At 40.7% G+C, this 24,851-nt stretch overlaps 1 protein-coding gene and 1 long non-coding RNA gene across 2 annotated transcripts in view; one reads left to right on the forward strand and one right to left on the reverse strand.

Moving 5' to 3' along the window:
- Nucleotides 1-24,851, reverse strand: part of LOC134805704 (uncharacterized) — a 364,302-nt gene that overhangs the window by 122,669 nt on the left and 216,782 nt on the right. The gene's annotated exons all lie outside the window — the stretch shown is intronic.
- LOC134805700 (uncharacterized) lies at nt 20,425-24,123 on the forward strand. The gene is made up of 2 exons (XM_063778953.1): nt 20,425-21,488; nt 21,851-24,123. The coding sequence occupies exon 1, from the start codon at nt 20,475-20,477 to the stop codon at nt 21,402-21,404; it is 930 nt and encodes a 309-aa protein (XP_063635023.1). The 5' UTR covers nt 20,425-20,474; the 3' UTR covers nt 21,405-21,488; nt 21,851-24,123.

Here is a 24,851-nt window from a genome sequence, read left to right on the forward strand (position 1 = left end):
AGGTTAGTAATTTATAAGCAGAAATAAAAATATGCTTTATTTATTTGTTTTTGAGGCTAGGTTAATGCTCTGAAAGAGAGACTGTTTTTGAGCGTCATTTTTCGCAAAAAAAAAAACTTCACTCGTTAATAAGTAATACAATAGGGTGAGATCGAGCAGAATTGTTAACGACATGTTATAGTCTATTGTTTTGGTTATTATAATTTAAAAAAAAACTTTCCGCATGCTTCCGCCAAATCATAATTTTTATACTTTAAAAATAATCCGCCATTTTACTTAAAAATTAACTTTTTTTTGTATTGAGTTTAATCGACATGTTTATTTGTTTTAGATGTACCAAATACGTCAGAAATGAAGATCGTGACTAGAAAACACATATTTTATCTCTTCAAAAGTAAAAATTTACCTACATTGGAAGAAAAACTGTGTTCCTTAAGAGATCAACTTTTTTCTAGTGAAGGCTGCACTAATGAGCAAATAGAATTATTTAAAAGCAATTTTGCTTATTTCAAGTCAGAATTTAAGACTAGATGGAGTAAAGCTCAGTATAAAGAAGACAGATTCATAAAAAACAATAATTCTTGGCTAGAAGGCTCTTTCGCGATTCCCGTTGCTGAAAGTCCGTTGTTTGTAGATATGCCAAAGGCAAATTTCGGCAACACGAATGATGGAAACACCAGCAGAAGGTTTCTTGATGATCCAAAATTAGCATCAGATATAACTGGAATCAGTTACGAGCTGATATATAGATTAAAAGTAATTTTAGAGACGATATCAAGCTGCCACAAAATTGACTCAAAAAACTCAAAAATACGACAGTAACACAAAGGAAACAGGAGAACTATATGTCAAATTATACGGATGGCATCCCATGACGCCCACGATGCATAAGATACTAGTCCATGGTGCTCTAATTATAAAAAAATGCGTTACTACCTATTGGACAGCTCACTGAAGAAGCTGCAGAAGCGCGTAACAAGCATTTCCGATCTTATCGACTTGATTTCGCAAGGAAGTTTACGAAAGAAAGCTGCAACACGGATATTTTTAATCGCTTACTTTTGAGTTCCGACCCCTTACTGAGCTGCAGGAGAAAAGTAAAAAAAAGAAAGCACAGTACTTTCCTGCCAGAGACGATAGAATTGCTATTGCCTGCCGATCCGAACCCAGAGTGCTCTTCCGGAAGCGAAGAAGAAAACATCATAGCAGAGACTGTAGCTTAATATGGTAACTGATTTTATTTCAGTAATAAATTATTATACACATTTTACTACATTTTTAATTTTTTCCTCTTTTGTGCAGATGTCGAAATTTTACATATCAGTAGAATTTTGAAAAAATTACCCTATAAATTAAAAAAAAATATCATGAAACAGTTGTTTCAACTTCGTAAAACGTTAAAAGATACAAAAACCCGCAAAAATAATTTTGGCCCCGTAGATCATGAATTTACCCCTATGTGCTGCCTGTCCACGGGGTGTGTGTGACTGGCCAGCCTCTCCAGCCTAGCTAGTCTAGCTGGATCAGCAGCCGGTTCACCTCACTAAAACACTCCTGGTATTGGAGCCGTTCCTCCTCGGAGAGCTCACCTTGTAGGCCAGCAGTGACTCGTGCACCTTGACGTACTCGGTATAAATATGATCAAAGTGCCGCTTCGCCACCGACGCGGCCATGCTGTCCGGCCGTGATGTGACCGTGCCAGCATAGTCGGTCAACATCTGGTACTTGGTGCGCAGCTGCACCTTGATTGCCTTTAATGACATGACGTGAATTTACTTTACGATTAATGAAAGACACTAATTTGTGACACTATTTGATTAACAGGTTAGTGGCTTTGGCTTTACTTTAAAGTTGAATTTTATATTGATGATAACCTAATTAATCTATTGGCGACACTTGACGTTGACAGATAATTCTAACCTAAATGTCCCAACTGACGTTTGCCGCGAACCGGAAATGTCCTTATGCTAAAGATGGCCGCACTCCGCACTGTACGGTCCCCGTCCGTCGCCTACGCAAGAAAATGGCGGCCGACGCTTTCACCTTTTATTACGATTGATTTTTCCGCACTATGCCTAACCGCACCGGGCTCAGTTTCCACTGAATTTAACGGCAAAAATGAAATAATGCTGACACGATGACTACTTTGAAGCGATGATTACGCAACCGTTGCGATGTACCGCTGCGATGCTCGCGTTGATGACGATGGCTTTCAATAATATCGTGCTGATTCTTCCCCTCTGATGGGAACACCAAAATGTCTACGTCACTAGGCGGGCAGCCCCGGATTCCCGAATCACGCCCTGATACTTCTCTTTATTTGGTGCTCGTTTGCTGGAGAGGAGCGCCTCTGGCGTCTCGCGGTCCCTGTAGGAGCTAGGCCTTCCTAAGCCTGCTGTGATGCTGATGAGGACCCTGGCCGCTACGGCTTTTGGGTGTTTCGGGTAGGTGTGGCGATGGAAAGAAACTCAGTATTTTCACATACGCGTATAATCTACGTTAACCTACACTTAATTCGTTCGTACACTTACGCCTGATGCGCGACAATCGTGATACGACGGTTACTATTCTTAGAATTAACTATACACTGAAACACACGCGGCGTGGTCAATGGCTGCCCCAAGTCTAGCGTCAAACCCGGCAGTAATGCAACCTACGTGCGTTCGCTGCAACGCTCTAAATCGGCCTGCCGGAAATAAAATCCATTGATATGAAGTTTTACCATAACGAATGTAGTGACATACCATTTAAGTAACGCTTTAGACTCTAGGGAATTGGCCTGCGATTATTGCACACGGCACATGTGAAAGATGCTTACACTTGGCGTAAACAGTTAAAATATTGTTTTTGCCAAGCGGGATCTTCACGAGGAGAAGCATACGAGTCTGACGTTCTAAATGAAGCATTATTTGTTGTGTCAGAATCATTTTGGTCAACACTTTCATGTGATATAGAATCGTTGTCATTTAATTCATTTTCACTATAATTTGATTCGGATTCAGATGATTTTCTCAGTAATGTTTTATTATCTAAACTTTCTTTCATTCCATCTTCAGAAGGACTATATTTCAATGTTTTTACTGACTTGTTCCATTTAAACCTATCTTTATCAAAATCTGTGTCACTAATGTTTAGATTGTTATCATTGTTATTATTTTTATTTTTTACCATTTCACTAAGTGGATCTGTGATTGGTTTCAACATTGCTTCCAACATCATATTATCGTTTGATTTAACATCCCGAATCAGCTTAACTTTTTTTCTTACTGCTTCAGCAGATTGGAGTACTTTTTGTTTAAATAATTTCACCTCGTTAATTTTATGTTTCATGTCCAAACTAGTCGGCTCCATTTTAAGTAATAAGTTTTTAATATAAATACTGTGCTTTATGTATCCAGTTAATCAAGCATGATAAATGTATCAAAACCTTTCCTATAACATCCAGAATTTCTATTACAATCTTTATTTATAGCTAAGTAATCGAACGCCATGTTCCATACTTGTCCGCACATTTCACGAAATTGTGACCATGACATATCACTTCCAACATGTTCATCATAAACATGCTTCAAATTAATATCATCTTGTTTAAAAAGAATGATTAAGTTAGCATTATCTCTTATTAATTGTTTAGGTATTTTACTATACGTTTGATTCAGATAGAAGCTATCTATATTTTTATGTCTTCCCATTGCAAAGTAATCACGTATATTATTTTGATTTTCACATGCAACATCATCAAACATCATGATTGAATTAATGTTAGCTATGTGAGGACTTAGTACTTCATCATTTTCACTATATTTTTGAAATGAAACTGATGGAACCAGCTTTAAAACTTGCTCTAGAAATTGATACATAGGCTGGAATAAGGTTTTCGAGTATACATAAACATTTTGAAAGCGGAGACCTTGTTCATGTAGCAGCAAACCAACAATTAAATTAGTTTTTCCTCAGTTAGACGGACCACATATTATACAGGGAATAGTATCAGGGAAAAGAGAACCATGACGAAAATAGTGTTTATTGGGCGAAGAAAAAACGATATCCAACTGCAATCTGTGAGGTTGTTTTACAAACTTCATGTTACCAATAGCCACGTGCAACAAATTTGAAAGGCAATATGCGAATAGTATACTTTCATAAGCTTTAGAGTATATATTCAAATAATTCATTATATATTTTAAATAACCGAATGTCGATCAAGTTGAACGCATTACGGAACGGAGTCTCGATCGATAATTAAGAAGTGAAACGCGTTCCTATCGATAGTCTGTTTTCTATCACAAGTAGGCAATTGAGCGTTAAAAACGCGAAACGCGATTGTGAACGGAAGAACGGAACGGAGTCTCGTTCGATAATTAAGAAGTGAAACGCGTTCCGTTCGATGATGTGTTTTTATATAATAAGTAACCGATCGACCGACCGATCGATCTCGAAATTAACAAGGTGAGTTTCAAACGTTAGCGGTGTATAAACTGAATGACGATCCAATTGAACGCATTACAATTTCAACGATGTGGGCTGCAACGTTTGTAACGGCTTCGTTCAACTACATCCAATCATTTGTATACATTGGGCAAGCTGTCCCACGGATCGGAATATTGGGCAAGGTACCTCACGGACCGGAGCGGAGCAGAGCGGAGCGGAGGGGAGCGGAGGGGAGTGGGGTAGAGTGCCCAATATATACCTACTAGTGTCTAACAAGCAAAATTGAGCGACAAGCAGTAGCCACGATAATGCGCAACACCAACAAGGCAGAGCAGAGCGTCTAGGAAGAGCATCAGCCCCACCGCCACTACCCAGCACCTGCAGCGCGTCACCAGCACCAGAGCCGTCGCTACTATCCCCCCAGTGCCCAACAACGACCATACGATGTTAAGAGATACAATTTAAGCATAACTGTGTTAAACCAATTTCAATTATTGTTGTATGCAATGTGAATATTTCCGTACCATCTAAATTCATAAGAATATTATGACCAATATTCAAAAGTTATATGACCAATTAAAATCACTACAGGAAGATATTAGAAAATTAGTACCAAAACGCCTAAAAGAGGCTAATGGTCAAGGTAAACTCCAGCAAGTAAAACTATTATATAATCAGTACGAAGAATATATAGACCTATATAGTTCTAAATTAGAAAAATCTGAAATTTCTATACAGGACAGCGAGTTAATCCAGTCTTATTGTCCAAAAATAGAAGAAATTTACAGTAAAATTATAACTCAATACGAGCAAGACAACAAAGATCAGGTCACAATGACGTCAAATGACAGCTTTAACCTGAAAACAGCAGTAGCATTGCTACCAGCTATGGACGGTTCAGAGGCCGTGACTAGACAACTTATAGACGCCATAGAGTTATACTCTACGATGATAAAAGATTCAGATTCACAATTATTGGTGAATTTCATTATTAAGACTCGATTAACACAAAGTGCTAAACTTAGAATATCCGAAAAACATACCAGTGTAAGCGATTTAGTTGATGAGATGAAACTCCGTCTTTTACCGACTAAATCGGCAACTGCAATACAAACCAAGCTATTTACGGCAAAACCGGGAAATAGGTCAATCGAGCGATACGGACAAGAGTTAGAGGAATTATTTGTAAACCTCACAGTAACACAGGCCAATGGGAAACCAGAGGCATAATATACGGTCTTAAATCGTTCAATGAAAAAATGGCAATAAATAAATTCGCGGAAGGCCTGCGAAATGACAAACTAAGTACCATTATAGCTTCGCGAGGATACACCTCGCTAAAAGATGCCATACAAGGTGCAAAGGACCAAGAGGTGTCCATATCATCTACGGCCGCTCCGGAGCAAGTTTTGTACTTCCGTAACAAAGGGTATAATAACCACAGACAATACAGGTCTAATTACAATAATAAACCAGTGGGTAAATACCCACAGCGTACACGCCCTACTAGCGGTAATACGTCAAACAAGCCACCAAGGGTGCACACCCAGATGAAAGACACTCGACCTATACGAACCGCGAAAAACTATAATACGCGTACATATACAAATTACCAACGTCCTCGTCAAAATATACCTAACGGACGATATCAAGTTAATACGGCGATACAAAATACACCAGATGAAAGCTCAGCCTCAGCTGTTACAATTTTTTCGTGAATAACAACTATATCCTAACTTATAGCCATATGAATTCAGTTCAATTTGCGATAAACGGTACAACGCACAGATGGCATATTGACACAGGCGCGAGTCTAAGCGCAATAACGAACGACGCGGCACTAATATCTCGCGGACACATGATACCAAAGATGACTCATATCAACGGAGTCGGAGGAAAAATAACGTCATACAATACAATTACTCTACACTTGCAGAGTGAAAACCAATCATTTGAGCATGAATTTCATGTATTCCAAAAATTACCATTATAGGTCGACGGAATAATTGGGCAAGACTTTCTGATAAAATACAAATGTGTTATAAATTACGAAAAAGGAGCAATCACATTAAACAATAACAACGAATTAATTACAATACCATTGACATTACAAGATGACAATAACAGAACCATTAGTTCAAATCAAATACAATTAATTACCCGCAAGAAGTGAATCTATTGTAAAATTACCCACAAATTATACAGGGGATTACGTTGTATTGTCAAGCGAAATTGGGGAAGGATTTTTTTTAGCCAATACCTTAACACGTAGCAAAAGGGGAAGATAACTGATAAAATATTAAACAGACGTGAAGAAGACGTAACTTTAAACAATATCACACCAGAAATAAAACCATTGCGTGATTATAATTGTTTCACATATGAGAAAACTAAAAATAACGCAAACCGAGTAAAATTACTTTATTCTCTTTTGAAATTCAACAACTTAAACAATGAAGAAAGCAACTCAATTGCCAGCATTTGCGCGAAATATGCCGACATGTTTCAACTGCCGGGTGATGTGTTAAATACTACAAACCTATATGAACAAAAAATACATTTAAAACCCAACGTATCACCCGTATATACTAAACCCTACCGATTACCTCAGTCACAGCAATCAGAAATAAATAGACAAATAAAACAAATGTTGGAAAATGACATCATAGAAGAGTCACGGTCGGAATGGGCAAGTCCGTTACTACTCGTTCCCAAGAAACCAGACTCAAATGGAGATAAAAAATGGAGATTGGTAATAGATTACAGGAAAGTAAATGAGGTAATAGAAAACGATAAATTCCCTTTACCCAACATCACGGAAATCTTAGATTCTTTAACCGGTGCTATGTATTTTAGCACCTTAGGCTTAAACCAGGGTTATTATCAAATAAAACTTGATCCCGAGAGCAGGAAATACACCGCGTTCGTAGCAGATAAACACTATCAAATGAAACGCCTACCTATGGGATTAAAAAATTCACCAAATGCTTTTAGCAGAGCAATGACCATAGCTATGTCTGGACTAAACTACGTGCAATGTATAGTTTATTTAGATGACATCATTGTCATGGGTCAAAACTTGCAACAACATAATAAAAACTTAACAGATATTTTTGAGACATTAAGACAAGTAAATTTTAAACTAAACCCCCTAAAATGTAATTTTTTGCAAAAATAAATTTTGTATCTAGGACATGTAGTAACTTCTGAAGGGATAAAACCCGATCCAAAAAAAGATTTCAATAGTTCAAAACTATCCAGTACCGAAAAACTCAGACGAGGTCAGACGTTTTGTAGCTTTTGTAAATTATTACAGGAAATTTATTAGGAAATTCTCCGAAATAACACAACCACTAAACAATTTATTAAAGAAAAATGTAGAATTTAATTGGACGAAACAATGCGACGACGCATTTAAAAAATTAAAAATAGCCATCAGTACCCCACCATTACTACAATATCCGGATTTCTCAAATGACAACACGTTCACGATACACACAGACGCATGGGGCATAGCTTTAGGATGTGTCTTATCAAATAAAAATGGATTACCAGTAGCATATGCAAGCAGACCTCTAAACAAAGCAGAGAAAAATTATCCCACGACAGGAAAAGAACTACTAGCTAAGTATGGGCAGTGAAATATTTTAGACCATACTTATATGGACGAAAATTTAAAATTATCACCGATCACCGCCCACTTATTTATTTATTCAAAATGAACAATCCTTCGAGTCGACTCAACAAGTTCTGATTGTGCCTAGAAGAATACGATTTCACTGTAGAATATTTGAAATGTAAAGATAACGTAGCTGCAGACGCGTTATCTAGGATTGAAATTTCCAGTGAAGAACTAAAGAACATGACAAAGCAAATGGTATCAGTAATGACTAGAGCACAGAGGAAACGCATGGAAGAGCAAGAAAACAATAATAAGTCACAAGACAAGGGTTCCAACTGTGACTGACCTGCACAACCAGACATAGTAGAACTCCTCAAAAAACCTCAGGAATTACCGGAATTAAGTTTCGATAAGCGCGACTACCACAAAATACTAAAACAATCAGATCGCGTCATGAGTCGAAATAATGAAATCATATACTCGCCGTCCTTGGCGACACTGTGTGTCAAGCCTATTACTCTATCGCGTACGAAACGAGCTTTCTTTGCGAGAGAATTAGATGCATTTTGCAAGGCACAACAAATAAAAGAGGTATGCATACTATATAATGATGATACCGCATTTATCATAAAGGAGCTAGCTCAATATATGCATACACACAATACCGGGTCCGGACCCCGATTATGTATTATTAAAGGTGTCACAAAAATAACAAATAAAGATGACCAACGCGTCATATTAAACGATTTTCATTTATTGCCCACTAGCGGTCACGCAGGAATTCGAAGAATGACCAATAACGTAAAGCGGTACTACTACTGGCCCGGAATGGATAACGACATTAAGAAATTCGTAAAAAAATGTGATAAATGTCAAAAACAAAAAATCCATAAAAACGTTAAACAACCGCTATGTATTACTAGCACGGCAACAGCGTCATTCGATAAGGTATACCTAGACTTATGCGGACCCCTAACTAAAGATACAAATGGATATTGCTATATACTTACGTTACAGTGCGAGCTCACAAAGTATGTAGAGGCATATCCACTGCTAAATAAGGAGACAGACACAGTCGCGAGAGCTTTAGTTGATAATTTTATATTACGATATGGTATTCCCAAGGAAATAGGAACAGATAGGGGAAGTGAATTCATCTCATCAACTATGTGCGAAATTTGTAACATTTTAGGTATAAAATAATTGCAATCAACCGCGTACCACCACGAAAGCCTTGGTTCCTTGGAAAATTCACATAAAGCTCTAGGAGCATTTTTAAGAATACAAACAGACAACCAGGCTCACCAGTGGGCTCACTAATCTATACGAATTTATATTATGATCGTCAAGTAGGAAAATAACAATTGATTTAATTATACAAATGTCAAGCAATACACAATTTAAAAACCATTATAAGCAATCAATTAATTAACTAAATTATTAACAATGTCAATATGGTTAAGATAAGCACGGATATCTCATAAGGATCATCAAATTAAAATAAAATAAATGAAATACAGGTCAATAGAAAAATTAACTACATTCAGTTTATTAAATTACATGTCATTTCCATATATTCATTTACAGAATATAATGGATTATCCAATAAAAAGAGTCTCAATTGGCGTTCAAATGTTTCGTCAGATGGTTCGGTTCGCAATTTTGCAGGTAGACGTTCATAGTAGGTTGGTCCAATCACCCTCGGATTTTTGACTGAAAGTGCCATGCGACGCGGCACTGTGCGTAGTCTCCCCGTGGATCGGAGCTGTTTGCCCACAACCTCGACACGTTTGAACATTGGCAAATTATTTCTTACAAACATTAATACTTGAAATATGTCAAGTATGTATGTATGTGTGTGTGTAAGTGTGTATGTATGTATGTGTGTGTTGTGTTGTAAATCAAAACTAGATGCCACGAATATTCGGCAACTATTCGGTATTCGGCCTATTCGGCCACTTTGCCGAATATTCGGTATTCGGCCGAATGTTGCCTAATATTCGGCCGAATACCGAATATCTGTTGCACCTACCTAAAAAGAAAAATTTCACAAAAAATAACCAAAAACTAGGTATATTTAATATTTAAAATGTATTCTTGGAAAGGGGTTAAATACGAAGGCACGTTTTTGAGCATTTACGGTCTTCTAAAAATACACCTTGGCTATGGAAAAACTGTATTGCCTATCGGTCATGTCGGTTAGAAATTTTGCGGCCCGCTCTTCTACTATTAGTAATAGGGTCCCCTTTTACCCTTTGGGTACGGAACCCTAAAAAACGGTCGTTTATTCGGAACGTTTCCTTTCTAATCCAAAAGGCCTATAGTTGCTGAATCGACTACTTTCCTACTGATGTCGCTTACGAACGTTATTCTTTATTCAAGCTGTATCGATGTAAATAAATCAAAATAAATAATAAAAAAAAACGAAAAAAAAAAGCAAAAAAAAACGGTCACCCATCCAAGTACTGACCACTCCCGACGTTGCTTAACTTTGGTCAAAGATCACGTTTGTTGTATGGGAGCCCCATTTAAATCTTTATTTTATTCTGTTTTTAGTATTTGTTCTTATAGCGGCAACAGAAATACATCATCTGTGAAAATTTCAACTGTCTAGCTATCACGGTTCGTGAGATACAGCCTGGTGACAGACAGACGGACGGACAGCGAAGTCTTAGTAATAGGGTCCCGTTTTACCCTTTGGGTACGGAACCCTAAAAATGAGCACAAAGAATATTCGTCTGTACAATGCACAACATAAAAATCAACGCGCGGGCGAAGTTGCTCATCATCATCATCATCATCTCAGCCATAAGACGTCCACTGCTGAACATAGGCCTCCCCCTTGGACCTCCATACGTGCCGGTTGGAAGCGACCCGCATCCAGCGTCTTCCGGCGACCTTAACAAGATCGTCTGTCCATCTTGTGGGTGGACGTCCTACGCTGCGCTTGCTAGTCCGTGGTCTCCACTCGAGCACTTTTCGACCCCATCGGCCATCTTCTCTGCGTGCAATGTGGCCTGCCCATTGCCACTTCAGCTTGCTAATCCGGTGGGCTATGTCGGTGACTTTAGTTCGTCTACGGATCTCCTCATTTCTGATTCGATCACGTAGAGAAACTCCGAGCATAGCCCTCTCCATAGCTCGTTGAGCGACTTTAAGTTTTGAGATGAGGCCGATAGTGAAAGACCACGTTTCGGAGCCGTAAGTCATCACTGGTAACACACATTGATTAAAGACTTTCGTCTTGAGGCACTGAGGTATGTCGGACGAAAAGACATTACGTAGTTTCCCGAACGCTGCCCAACCGAGTTGGATTCGGCGGTTGACCTCTTTCTCGAAGTTGGACCTACCTAATTGGACTACTTGTCCTAGGTAGATGTACGAGTCAACAACTTCGAGTACCGAGTTCCCAACAGAGACTGGGATGGGCACAACGTTGGCATTTGACATAAGTTTCGTCTTGTCCATGTTCATTTTCAAGCCCACCCGTTGTGAAACTCGGTTGAGGTCATCGAGCATCATGCTGAGTTCCTCCATCGACTTTGCCATGACTACGATATCGTCGGCAAACCGAAGGTGAGTGATGTATTCGCCGTTGATGTTGATGCCAAGTCCTTCCCATTCCAGGAGCTTGAAGGCGTCTTCCATTACGGCAGTAAACAGTTTCGGAGAGATAACGTCTCCCTGCCTTACGCCTCTTCGCAATGGAATCGCCCTCGTGCTCTGCTCCTGTACTCGGACCGACATGGTGGCGTTACTATACAAACACTTCAACACTTCGATGTACCGATAGTCAATATGGCATCGCTGAAGAGACTCAAGCACCGCCCATGTTTCCACCGAATCGAAGGCTTTCTCATAGTCCACAAACGCTAAGCATAATGGCAAGTTATACTCTTCGGTCTTCTGTATAACTTGCCGCAGCGTATGGATGTGGTCTATGGTACTATAGCCTTTTCGGAAACCGGCTTGTTCGGGAGGCTGGAAGTCATCAAGTCTGTGTTCGAGACGGTTCGTGATGACCCTTGAAAACAGCTTATAGACATGGCTCAGAAGCGTGATGGGTCTGTAGTTCTTCAATAGGTTGTTATCACCTTTTTTGAAGAACAGCACCACCTCGCCTCTATTCCATGTTTCAGGCGTTATGCCCTCGGACAAGACGGAATTAAAGAGCTTCTGGAGGACTTTAAGTACCGGTGTTCCACCCGCTCTCAGAAGCTCTGAAGTGATTCCGTCTTTGCCCGGCGCCTTGTTGTTCTTAAGCTGCTTCAGGGCCATCCTAATCTCGTACAGACTGATGTCCGGGATATCTTCGGTATAATGTCGGGACAGCTTGGCTCTTGGATCTCCTACCAAGCTGTCAACGGGCTTTGCGATCGAAGTGTATAACTGTCCATAGAACCTCTCGATCTCACCTAAAACCTCCGCTTTGCTCGACGCTATGCTGCCATCTTCCCGTTTCAGCTTTGTCAGCTGGCTTTGCCCAATAGACTTGTCCTTTGCGAACACTTTGGAGCCTTGGTTTCGCTCAATAGTCTCTTTAATACGGTTAGTATTAAAGAGACGCAGATCATGTCGCAAGGACTTAGATATACGTCTATTGAGCTGCCTATATGACTCCGCGTCATCGGGAGACTGCAACTGTAGCGAGCGTCGTTCAGCCATGAGGTTTAAGGTTTGCTCGGTCAATTTCTGAGGTCTATCTTTACGGCGGGATCTAAAAAACTTAGACCCTACTGTGTGGACAGTTTCCACTAGCCCGTCGTTGATTTCGTCCACTGAAGCCAAGTTCTCTAGGCAAGTAGGCAAGCAAAGCGGTTAGAGAGCTCGAGTTGAAAGCTTTCGGGGTTTTGAACATAGGCTCGAGTAGGTCGGAGCGTAGACTTCATCAGGCTGGACCTTTCAAGTTTAATATTGATATTCAGTGTGCCTCTTACGATTCGGTGATCACTACCGGTCTTTACCCTGTTGATCACAGAGACATCACTGAATATCCGTTTCTTGTCGGTCATGATGAAGTCTATCTCGTTTCTCGTGGAACCGTCAGGACTCATCCAGGTCCATTTCCTGTGAGGCGGCTTCTGGAAGAAAGAGTTCATCATGAAGAGTTCCTCTCTCTCCAGAAAGTCGGCCAGCCTCTGACCCCTAGGGTTCCGTTGCCCATACCCAAAATTGCCCCACTCTCAACTCATCCCCGCTTCTCTTGCCCAACTTTGCGTTGAAGTCCCCCATAACAACAGTAAAGTAGGTTTTAGAAGTATGTATGGCCCTACTTACGTCCTCATACATAGCTTCTACTTCATCATCGGAGTGTGACGAGGTCGGTGCGTATACCTGAATGACCTTCAGCGAATATCTTTTGGATATTCTGAGTATTAGGTATACCACCCTGCTCGACACACTGTCGATGGTTATTATGTTGTTTACGAGGGACTTGTGAACGAGAAACCCGACACCACCTTGGGACTGTTGGTCGCCCTCCCGGTGGTAGAGCAAGTTACCAGACTTCAGGGTTGTCGTGTCCTCCCCCTCTCTACGGACTTCGCATAACCCTACAATGTCCCAGTGTAACCTGCTCAGTTCCTCTTCCAGCTCGCAGATCTTTTCGTCAGTCCTCATAGTGCGTATGTTGTGTGTTACCAGGGCCAGTCGTCGTCGGGGCGGGTAGCCGGATCTTTGCCGGAGATTCTTAGCACCCCTGACCCCGCTAATGCCCTGACCGCTACCATAGCCAGAGCACCGGGGGTCGCCGGAACCTCGGGGCCGTGGTTCTATTGTGCTCATCATGATGGGGGGTGAATGCCATAATCGCCACGCTTGGCAGGCGGGTTGGCGATCGCAGTCGAGTACACCGAATTTGAGGGACGCTGCTGCCCGTCCACCGGTGGTCTTTGCTCGGCGCAAGCAATATCATTCTTCGAATCGGTGGCTCAACGTGCTGTCCCTCACGCCACATGAAGAGAAACAGAGGCGTTTAGCCGAGGCGAAGTTTCGCTACTCACCCAACCAAATAATCAACACCGCCAAAGAGCTCGATACTAAAGCGCCCGCCATTCCGCGCGCGGTTCTAAAGCGCATGGTTTACACGGCCGGCATAGCGCGAGTGTCCTCGCGGGCCATGATGGACCCGCAGACGGTGAGCCAGAATGTGTTTATTCAATTAGCGCACGCCATATACGCGCTGATGAAGGATAGCAAGTATAAACGGCTCACTGTACGTCTTGACCACGCCGGTGATTCACAACACCCAGAAGCAGACGAGCCTGCCGCGGGCCTCCTTGATTGAATATTCTCTAAAAGCGGGGGACCCGCGGTAAAGTACGGTACTCATGTGCCGCTGCGCTTTGTGAAAGAATCTATCCGATACTTTTTGGATAGACACAATCTGGATATGCAGTCCATTGGCTCTTCGACCCACCCTATAAGTTTTGAGAAACAGGTGATTGACAAGATTAGATTGTTTTACATCAATTCAATGTCGCAGTTTCTGCGCAATTGTGAAACTCTCATGCGTTACGCCAAAAAGATGACCCTCAAGCCCGACATAATAGCTGGAATGCGCGAAACCAAGACGGATGTGTGCCGGGACACATTTTACTCGTTCGCCAAGTCTGCCTATACCCCGCAGACGGGCAACCCGAAGCACCCGCTGAGTGGCAATCCGTTTGTGACCCCTCCAAAAAGAAACAACCTGTCCCCGCAACTACTGGCCGAGCGCAAACGCGATCTGACTATTCTGATAAAGATAAAGATAAGAAGATAAAAAATAGTTTATTCAAGTAGGCATATTACAATGCGCTTATGAACGTCAAATAAAGCTATACCGGCTCCAACCCTACACCTCTGCCTCGAGAAGATTTAAATCCCCCCTCAATTGGAGGAGGGTATCCCAATATGGGACCGGCAACAAACTCGGCGGGACACATTTTTTCAAAACATTATTACATCTTATAATTAACATGCATTACGAGTAAATAAGAAAAATACAATTTAAATTACTATATAATTCATGCAATTATACTCAGTAAGTATATAACTTTATAGAAATATGATTAAAAAAAGGCTGCTATTTATCACCAGATTTAATAAAATTTAATACCAAAAAAATCTACTTTACCACCCTAAAATAATAAACGATCACCAAAATTATAACACCATTTTAATGTGAAATGATTACCAATTTTATCACATTTTACTATCCTATTAAAGGAAATGACACCAAATTAATAATTATTAACCCAAAAATTGTAAATGATTACCAAATTTCAAACCCCATTTTAATGTGAAATGATAACCAAATTTTTACATCTTGCTATCCTATTAAATAAAATGACACCAAAATAATCATTGTAAACCCAAAAATAGTAAATGACCACCAAAATTAGAACTCCATTTTAATGTAAAATTCTAACCAAATTTTTAAATCTTTCTATCGTATTAAAGCAAATGACTCCAAAATAATCATTGTAAACCCAAAAATAGTAAATGACCACCAAAATTGTAACCACATTTTAATTAAAAATGTGCAAATATTTAATATATCGTTATCCTATTAAATTAATTAATCCACTTCGTCATCTTTTTCTAACCTAACCTAACCCACTTTTCTAGTAGCATTTCGTTTCTGTATGGGTTGCAGTTCAAACCTAACCTAACCCACTTTTCTAGTAGCATTTCGTTTCTGTAAGGGTCGCAGTTCAAACCTAACCTAACCCACTTTTCTAGTAGCATTTCTTTTCTGTATGGGTCGCAGTTCAAACCTAACCTAACCCACTTTTCTAGTAGCATTTCAGTATGCTACTAGAAGAGTAGGTTAGGTTAGGTAGGTATGCGGTGCGGGGTACGGGGGGTTGAGCGGGAGGGGCTAGTAATTTTGGCATCATTTTACTTTATTTGGTAATATGTATACATTTTTTGGTAATCATAGTGGTTTATTTAGGTAAAATATCGCATTAATTTGGTCTTCAAGATTTGGTGATCATTAATGATTTTTGGTGATCATTCAATATATTTGGTATTCGAATACAATTTGAAGTGCAGTCGTAATTAAAACGGTGGTACTTTTGTAATTTTAGGCCTTATATAAATATAATATAAATATAAATATAAATATTAAGGACATTTTTACACAAATTGACTAAGCCCCACGGTAAGCTTAAGAAAGCTTGTGTTGTGGGTACTCAGACAACGATATATATAATATATAAATACTTAAATACATAGAAAACAACCATGACTCAGGAACAAATATCTGTATCATCATACAAATAAATGCCCTTACCAGGACTCGAACCCGGGACCATCGGCTTCATAGGCAGGGTTACTACCCACTAGGCCAAACCGGTCGTCTTATTATTTTGGTGTTCAGTAATTTTTTTTGGTAAGCATGATTTTTTTATTTAGGGTACCAAAGTATTTTTTGGTGGTCATTATATTTGTAGCCTTAAAAAAAAGCATATATGTACATGAAATCATACAAATACGTAGCTCTTGCAGAAAACATATCAAATTTTTACAAAAGGAAAAGAAAATAAAGTCAATAAAAGAAATGAGAATACATATTATATGAATCTGACTGATTGTTATGAGATGCCTTCATAAAATTTGATGTACTTTCTTACCTGAGCTGAGTCACCTATAAATCTACACATAATACAATGCTTTTAATTGCTACTTGTTCTTATGACAGTTTCTGGTTTGGACCATGCATGTTTGTCTGTCAAGTAGTCCTCGACTCTGTAATAAGCCTTCAACATCAATGACTTTTTTAGGTAATTCTTAAGAGCTGGAAAGGGTAATCTTAAAGCATCCTCAGGTAACTTGTTATAAAAATGAATGCATTGCCCAACGAATGACTTTTGTACTTTACGAACACGAAACTTTTTGATAGCAAGCTTATTTTTATTTCTAGTATTATAATTATGGACATCAGAATTCTTAGTGAAGGAGTCTAGATTCTTAACAACATAAATAATACTATCATATATGTATTGGGAAGCTACAGTTAAAATATTAATTTCTTTGAAAAGTTCTCTTAATGATTCACGCACTCTTAAATTATATATAGAACGAATGGCTCTCTTTTGTAAGACAAATATAGTCTGTATGTCAGCTGCTTTGCCCCAAACCAGAATACCATATGACATTACACTATGAAAATAACTATAATAAACAAGGCGAGCTGTTTCAACATTAGTCAATTGTCTAATTCTCCTCACGGCGTAAGCGGCCGAACTTAATTTGTTTGCTAGTGTTCCTATATGAGGACTCCATTGTAGAAGAAGCGCAAGAATCAAAGAGCACCAAGCGCTCCAATCGAACGCCTCGAGTGAATTACAGCTCCGATTCGGAAGATCAGGTGCCAAGATCGCAAACCGGGTTCAAGACCCTGCAATCGCCGCGAGCTAATGGTTCAAATCGAGCGTCTCGAGTGATCGATAGCCCTGATCCGGAAGACGAGGTGCCTTTGGCGAGATTGATCAAGACAGACGGACGTGGTTCGGCGGCCGCGGTGGCCCCGAAACGCAAGGGGGGTCGCCCACGCAAAAGTAAAGCCCCCTGTATCTGCTGCACATAGGCCAGAAAACAGAAATAGGGTAGGTTGTGAGAGGAGAGCGTGCCGAGTTCTCTGACATCCTTGCTCCGCCTCATCCCCACTAGCCATAAATTTTTTTGCAACGCTGCGTAAAAAGGGCATATGTACACTCATGTGTCTGCGGCTTGACACCACACGGGTCGTATGTTTGAATAAGCTAATGGCTTCGTACGCTTACACCACCATCAAGTCTCGCAATTCGCACAAGAAATATTTCATAAAGTTTTTTAAACATTCGCTCAAGTTTGACGAGTTTCTAACCAGTCATATGGCCGCGGGCCGATCAAAGGGATATTGTAAAAAAAAATTGAAATATGCCAAATCGTGCACCCCAATACAGCAGAGGCTATTCACCGCATGGTTGAAACGTGTGCGCGACGCGTACCGTGACCGGGATCGATTGGCTGCCGGCGTAGACTTGTACGACGACAGCGGCGGGCTGGTAAAGAGTTTGCGCACGGCGCCGGTCCAGAGCAAGCCTGATAACCCCGCGGACGCCCGAAGAGTGTACGAGTGCGCCCTGAAGACGCTCACGGGCTCCGCACCCACGCTCGCGTCGGCGCTAGTGTACGGTTGCCGACACACCGGCTGTCGGCCCAGCGAGTTGTTGCGCATGACGACTGAGCAGTGGCGCCTGCTGGGCGAAGTGGGCCAGTGTCGGAAAGCCAGTAAAACTTCACCATGTCGCCGCACGTGGCGCGCGTGATAACGCCCGTGATATCGCCCCTGACGTCAGATCGGAACCCACGGCACCTGGCGGCCATGTACACGAGTGCGCTCAAAGAATTTGGCCGAACGTGGCGCACTGCGACCGGCCGCCGCAAGCCGCCCGGGGTCGGGTTCAAGGTGTTTCGTAACCTGGTCGCGTACGAGGGTCTTGTGTATGGAGAGAATTTTGCTTTGCGCCAACTGTTGCGCCACTCAAACCCGCGCATGACGGAGCACTACGCCCGCAAGTTTGGCACCAGCGCCGGGCTCGAATTTGCAAACAAATTACACTGGGCGGTGACCGGCCACGTGAAATAAGATGCTAATCCTCAATGATTGCATCGCACGGCTTATGGGTAACGGCCTCGTGCTCGAAATTTTTGCGGCGAGCCATGGCTACGGCATCCACCATCAGTATCCGCCGGCACTTCCGCCTGTAGTTCGCTGGTATATGGAGCATCAAACGGGCCGTGATCACTTCGTCGGCGACAACACCCTGCATCTTATCCCCTCAAAAACCTTGCAACTTTAACTGAGGTTTTACTGAAGAGGTGAGGATGTTAAGCTGGTTTGGTTCCTCTTAGGGCGTCCTACTTCCAGTGTCACTTTGACGTACTATTTTTGCGTGCAACTTTTACTGAGGTTTTACTGAGGAGGTGAGGATGTTAAGCTGGTTTGGTTGCTCTTAGGGCGTCCTACTTCCAGTGTCAGTTTGACGTACTATTTTTGGAACAGCACCCTGTACATTCAGGTATTCAACGCTGTACCACGGGCACACGAGCCGCGGCAAATGGTATACAAATCGCGCGGTAGCACGCCGCCGAACTCGGTGAGCCTAGCCACCGCCGGCCCGATTTTCAGCACAGGCTCGTCGAGAAGCGCGTTGACGTGTGCCGCCGTATTTGCGTCCACCGCGTTGGTGTCGACGAGCAGCGGTTCACGTGCCCCGTAATGCAGCCTCAGCGCCTCGGCTAGAGCCGTATTGCCCGCGTCCGCCACGGCGGCCACGAAACGAGACGGCGCGTCGTCATAATGTGACCATTGTCTGTCACCGCTTAGAATATTTTTGAAAATTTGCATATTAATATGATCCGATCGAGAGGACACACCCGCAATTAGCTCAATCTTTAGCGCCATGTATTCGTTGCTGCTGGGCAGTTGGCAATTATCATTTTTCAGGGCAGCATTTAACCTCTTCGCCGCATGCTTTTTATTCTCTCACGGATACGGGCTCGATATCACCATCATCATGTCGGTTCGATGCAATTGCTGTTGCATCAGCAAAAGTTCGTGGATGCCGCCCGCGTGCGCCGGCGTGGTCATATAGCGGACCAACTCGTCGTACTCGTCGGGGGAGAGGTGCGCCAAGAACTCGGCCACCTTAATGCTGTTGCACAGGAACCCGAGACGCCGAAACTCTCTCTTGACATCCTCGATAGAGGTGACCTCGCGACGAAAGGTGCCATCGTTGGTAGACTTTAGCTTGCAACCGTTCACAATAAACTTTCCAGAGACCAACTCTTGCAACTGGTCCGTCATCACGTTGAGCGAATGCGTGATCGCGTTGAGATTTTGGTTAGCCACGAGCAACGATGAGATTTGCGGTAGGCTCTCGCCGATAGTCTCTAGGTTTTTCAACTTTACTTGGTGAAGGGTGCGTAGGGCATCGTGCGCGGAGACGATTCGTCGCACCGCCGCGTCTCTTTGTCGCGCCAGCTCCAACTTTACGTTGGCCAGCCGGGTGGCGGCGCGCTTCACTTCGGGCAGCTCGGCGATTATCCGATGCACCAAACGCTCAAATTGCGCCCGGCGCCTCGCGTCCAATCGCAACGGCCGCTGATCATCTTGTACGGGCCACATGTCTTACCACTACCACGACGTGCGATCGGTATTAACTACGAGTACGGAACCTACGCCGATTTTATTTATTCATGTATTTTTTCTAATAGGCAAAATTGGGCCCTTACCGGACAGCGCTACCTACACGAAAATTGGCACAAACTAACGAACTCTGTCGGCAAAACAGAGCAAAGACATTGACATTGTACAAACTTGACATTTATAAGAATTTAGTAATTAATTGATAATATTTATAGATCGATATATCTTTCTTTAATCATGGACGAAATGAAAAAGATATTACAGTCGATTCAAGATCAACAACAAAAGCAAAGCGATGAAATAAAATGCTTAGGAGACACGGTCGCGCAAAAAGTGATAGAAAAGTTAGACCACAGATTAGTCGCAATCGAACAAAAACAATTAGACCTCGAAAATAAACTAGTACTCCAAGAAAATCATATAGAAAACCTAGAACGTCGTCTCCGGCAGAGAAATATCATCTTGTTCGGCTTAACGGAAAACGAACGAAGTTATTTTGATTTAGAAAAAAACGTCCTCCAATTCATTAACAACACGATGCGAGTACAATGCTATGAAATAGATATAGAAGCAGTGAGAAGGATAGGCAAGAAGGGAAACAAAACCAGGCCGGTTATTATCACATTCACAACGCTCAGCAGGAAAATTCAAGTTTTATGGAAAAAGAAAAATCTAGAAGGAACAAATTGGCATATAAAAGAAGATTTCACAGAAAAAGTATTGGAAAAGAGAAAAGGGCTTCAAGAAGAGGCGAAACAAGAACGTGAAAAGGGTAACAAGGTGATTATTAGGCAAGACAAGCTAATTATATTGAAAAATAAGGACAACCCCAGCCAGCGTAGTGAGAAACATTATAACAATACAGAACACAACCTGAAGAAACGAAATATTAACTCCGTATACTCACCTCCAAGGCCTCCAAGCCAGAGTTCTGACAAAGAGAATGAAATTAATGTTCCCGATACACTAAGCGTCAACCCGCAAGCCCCCAAGAAAAACAAATACACAATCACAGACTACATGACATCACCTATTGGATCAGCCCCAGCCAACGCAGCTAGCACAACATCAGCACAAAGACCACCACCAGTGCAGATGCCGCTAACACCAGCGCAAAAACTGCCAACACCAGTGTATAACAACAACAGCGAACGAAAAAACTTATAACTAGAACCCCTCTCCGCCTCCCACCACGGTTGGTCACCGAGGGAGAGCTAGACCGCCACCCTCCAAGGACACTTACCCAAACAAGTAAGACTTCCAAACCATCTACTAAGAACACTACTCGAAACAAAAAGCAAAATTTACTCCATATAGGAACATACAATGTCAGGACACTTAGGACATACGAGAGATTGCTAGAACTTTCTGAAGCGCTAAAAATTATAAAATATGACATTATAGGCTTATCAGAAGTCCGTCGACTAGGCACTGAGATTGAAGAACACAGTGAGTTTATATTCTGTTACACAGGCCAGACACCAGGACTCTATGGAGTAGGATTTATAATAAAGAAATATTTGAAAGGCAACATAGTAAGCTTTCAGGGACTATCAGAAAGAGTAGCTCTATTAAGAATGTTGATTAACAATCTCAAACTTTCTATTATTCAGGTCTATGCCCCAACTGAAAATGCCTCCGATGAACAAATAAAGATTTTCTACGAAACTGTCAACAAAGCATATGATCAGGCAGACAAGCAAGTGATCATTATGGGTGATTTCAATGCCAAAATTGGACAGCCTAGACCAGAGGAATACCTGATTATGGGAAAGCATGGCTACGGCTCACGGAACCAACGAGGCGAACTACTAATAGACTATTGCTATGAAAAAAAATTAAATATTATGAACACATATTTCATGAAAAATCAGAATCGTAGATGGACATGGATCTCACCTGATAGCTCCATAAAAAATGAAGTTGATTTTATCCTAACAAACCATAAGAAAAATATAAACAATATTGAAATACTCAACAGTGTTAAGTTTTCATCTGACCACCGATTTGTAAGAGCAACATGGATACTTAATCAGCCAAAAAAAAGCAGACACAACTATAGAAAAAAAATTGAAAATAGCTTACAGACTGAAACTGAAATACAAGACTACTTAACCTGCCTTGAAGAACAGAGAGGACCGCTGATGACCCTAACACAAGAGGATTCAACACAAATATTCCACGACAAACTGATCAGCTGTATCCAAACCTCTATAAGGCACTCTCAGAAAAATACCAACACTAATCCCAAAAGTATACTATCAGAAGCTACAAGGCAACTAATAATAAAGAGAACTGAACTACAGAGCATAAAACCCAGAACAAAGGAGACAAGATCTGAGCTAAGTTATATCTACAAAAAAGTCAGTAAAAGCATAAAAGAAGATTATAAAAAACACAGAGAGTTAAAAATAGAAAGCCACCTTCATGCAGCTGGTAGTTTGAAAAAAGCCTATAAAGAACTTAGAACACATAAAAATTGGATACAAGAACTACAAAGATCAGAAAAAACTGCACAATCTCGAGATCAAATACTGGAAATAGCTACAACCTACTATAAAAATTTATACAGCTGTCAAGACCCAGAAACACCACAAATAGACTTACCAAACATAAGTACCAGTGAAGTCCCAGTAATAGACGAAATAGCTATACTGAACCACATCAAAAACTTAAAGACTGGCAAAAGTCCAGGGCCCGATAATATCACTAATGAAATGCTAAAGACTGCCGCTTCTTTGATAGCTACACCATTGGCACACCTATTTAACCTTATTTTAAAAACTGGAATTACACCTAAAGAATGGGCACAGTCAAATATAATTCTGCTATACAAAAAAGGAGACCCAAAGGACATAGGAAACTATAGGCCCATCAGTCTGATGTCTTGCATATATAAACTATTCTCATCAATCATATTATCCCGAATAAGTGAAAAAATTGACAAACATCAACCTTGCGAACAAGCCGGATTCAGGAGCGGTTACTCAACTATGGATCACATCCACACTCTGGAACAGCTTATTGAAAAATATCAGGAACACCGTCAACCTTTATATACAGCATTTATAGACTATGCAAAAGCATTCGACACAATATCACATACATCTATATGGAAAGCTCTGAGTCAGTGCAATATAGAACCAGCATATATAAAAATAATAAAACATATTTATGAAAATAGCACTAGTAAAGTTCAATTAGACAAACTTGGGCAATACATACCAATAAAGAGAGGTGTTAGGCAAGGCGACCCGCTGTCTCCAAAGTTATTTCTAGCCGTACTTGAGACCGTATTAAGCAGCATTAATTGGAAAAAGTTAGGGATAAATATAAATGGTAATTATCTAAACCACCTGAGATTCGCCGACGATTTAATATTATTTTCAGAAAAAGGAGTCCAACTGGAACACATGATACAGACTTTACACGAAGCTAGTGCCAAAGTAGGTTTAAAAATGAACTTCCTAAAAACCAAGCTTATGACCAACAGCATACAAAAGGCTATAACAGTCGACAACACACCTCTGGAGTATGTCGACAGTTTTACTTACCTAGGCAAACAGATATCTTTCAACAGTGAACGGCATGAACAGGAAGTTGACCGTAGAATAAAAATTGCTTGGAATAAGTTCTGGAGCCTAAAAGAAATTTTAAAAAGTAATATGGACATGACAGTAAAAAAACAAGTTATGGATATGTGCATTTTGCCTTCATTGACGTATGCTAGTCCAACCTGGGTGCTTACTACAAAAATAAAATCAAAAATAATTACATGTCAAAGAGCAATGGAAAGAAGCCTAACAAACATTAGAAGAGTGCAAAAAATACCGCACATAAATATAAGAGCAATAACAAAATTAATAGACGCTTTAAAGCATGCCAAAACTCAAAAATGGAGATGGGCTGGACACGTTGCCAGGCTTTCAGACTCTCGATTAGGGCTTGCAAATATTCGAAACTTTCAGGTATTCGAATATTCGACTTTTTCTGACGACATATTCGAATATTCGAATAATTATTCGAATATTATAAAAAATAAGAAAAAGAACGAGAAATCGGTTTATTATCGTTTTATTCAAAAGCTTATTTCACATATTGCTAAAACTAATGATATTTTGCAGAAATCCACTTAATTGACTAGATTTTATCATCCTACTATGAGATGCCCACATTTATAAAAAACAAGTAAAACGCCAAAATAAGACGTATTCAATATTTCTAGATAAAACTTTTATTATAAATGCGCCGTTGAGTGTAATAATATAACTTTAATCATCTAAACCAAACCTAGGTATGTAAGATATTTTTTTTAGTAGGTAATTATTTTCTGATTTAAATTAACTTGTAGTCACTCAGAGGCCTTAATTAATGGTCGGCTTAATTATATAATATTGGAATATTTAAGGGAAAAAGTTAGTTGACTACTGGATTATTTGTCAGCTAAAGGTGCATAGTTAGATTACCTAGTTGGGCACTGGGCAGGTTTGGTATGATCAAATTTGAGAATTGCGATAAGTGCGGGCAAGGTTTAGTCTTAATAAACAGAATGACCCTTTAACTTAAAACTTATGCACCGTAAAAATAACATACTTTTTGATTTCGTTTTCTTTC

Source organism: Cydia splendana, unplaced genomic scaffold (assembly GCF_910591565.1).
Source record: "Cydia splendana unplaced genomic scaffold, ilCydSple1.2 scaffold_49_ctg1, whole genome shotgun sequence".
Taxonomy (NCBI): domain Eukaryota; kingdom Metazoa; phylum Arthropoda; class Insecta; order Lepidoptera; family Tortricidae; genus Cydia; species Cydia splendana.

Bases quoted from the DNA above. Each gene is read 5' to 3' on its own strand.
- LOC134805700 (XM_063778953.1), top strand. From the start codon at position 20,475: ATGGACGAAATGAAAAAGATATTACAGTCGATTCAAGATCAACAACAA.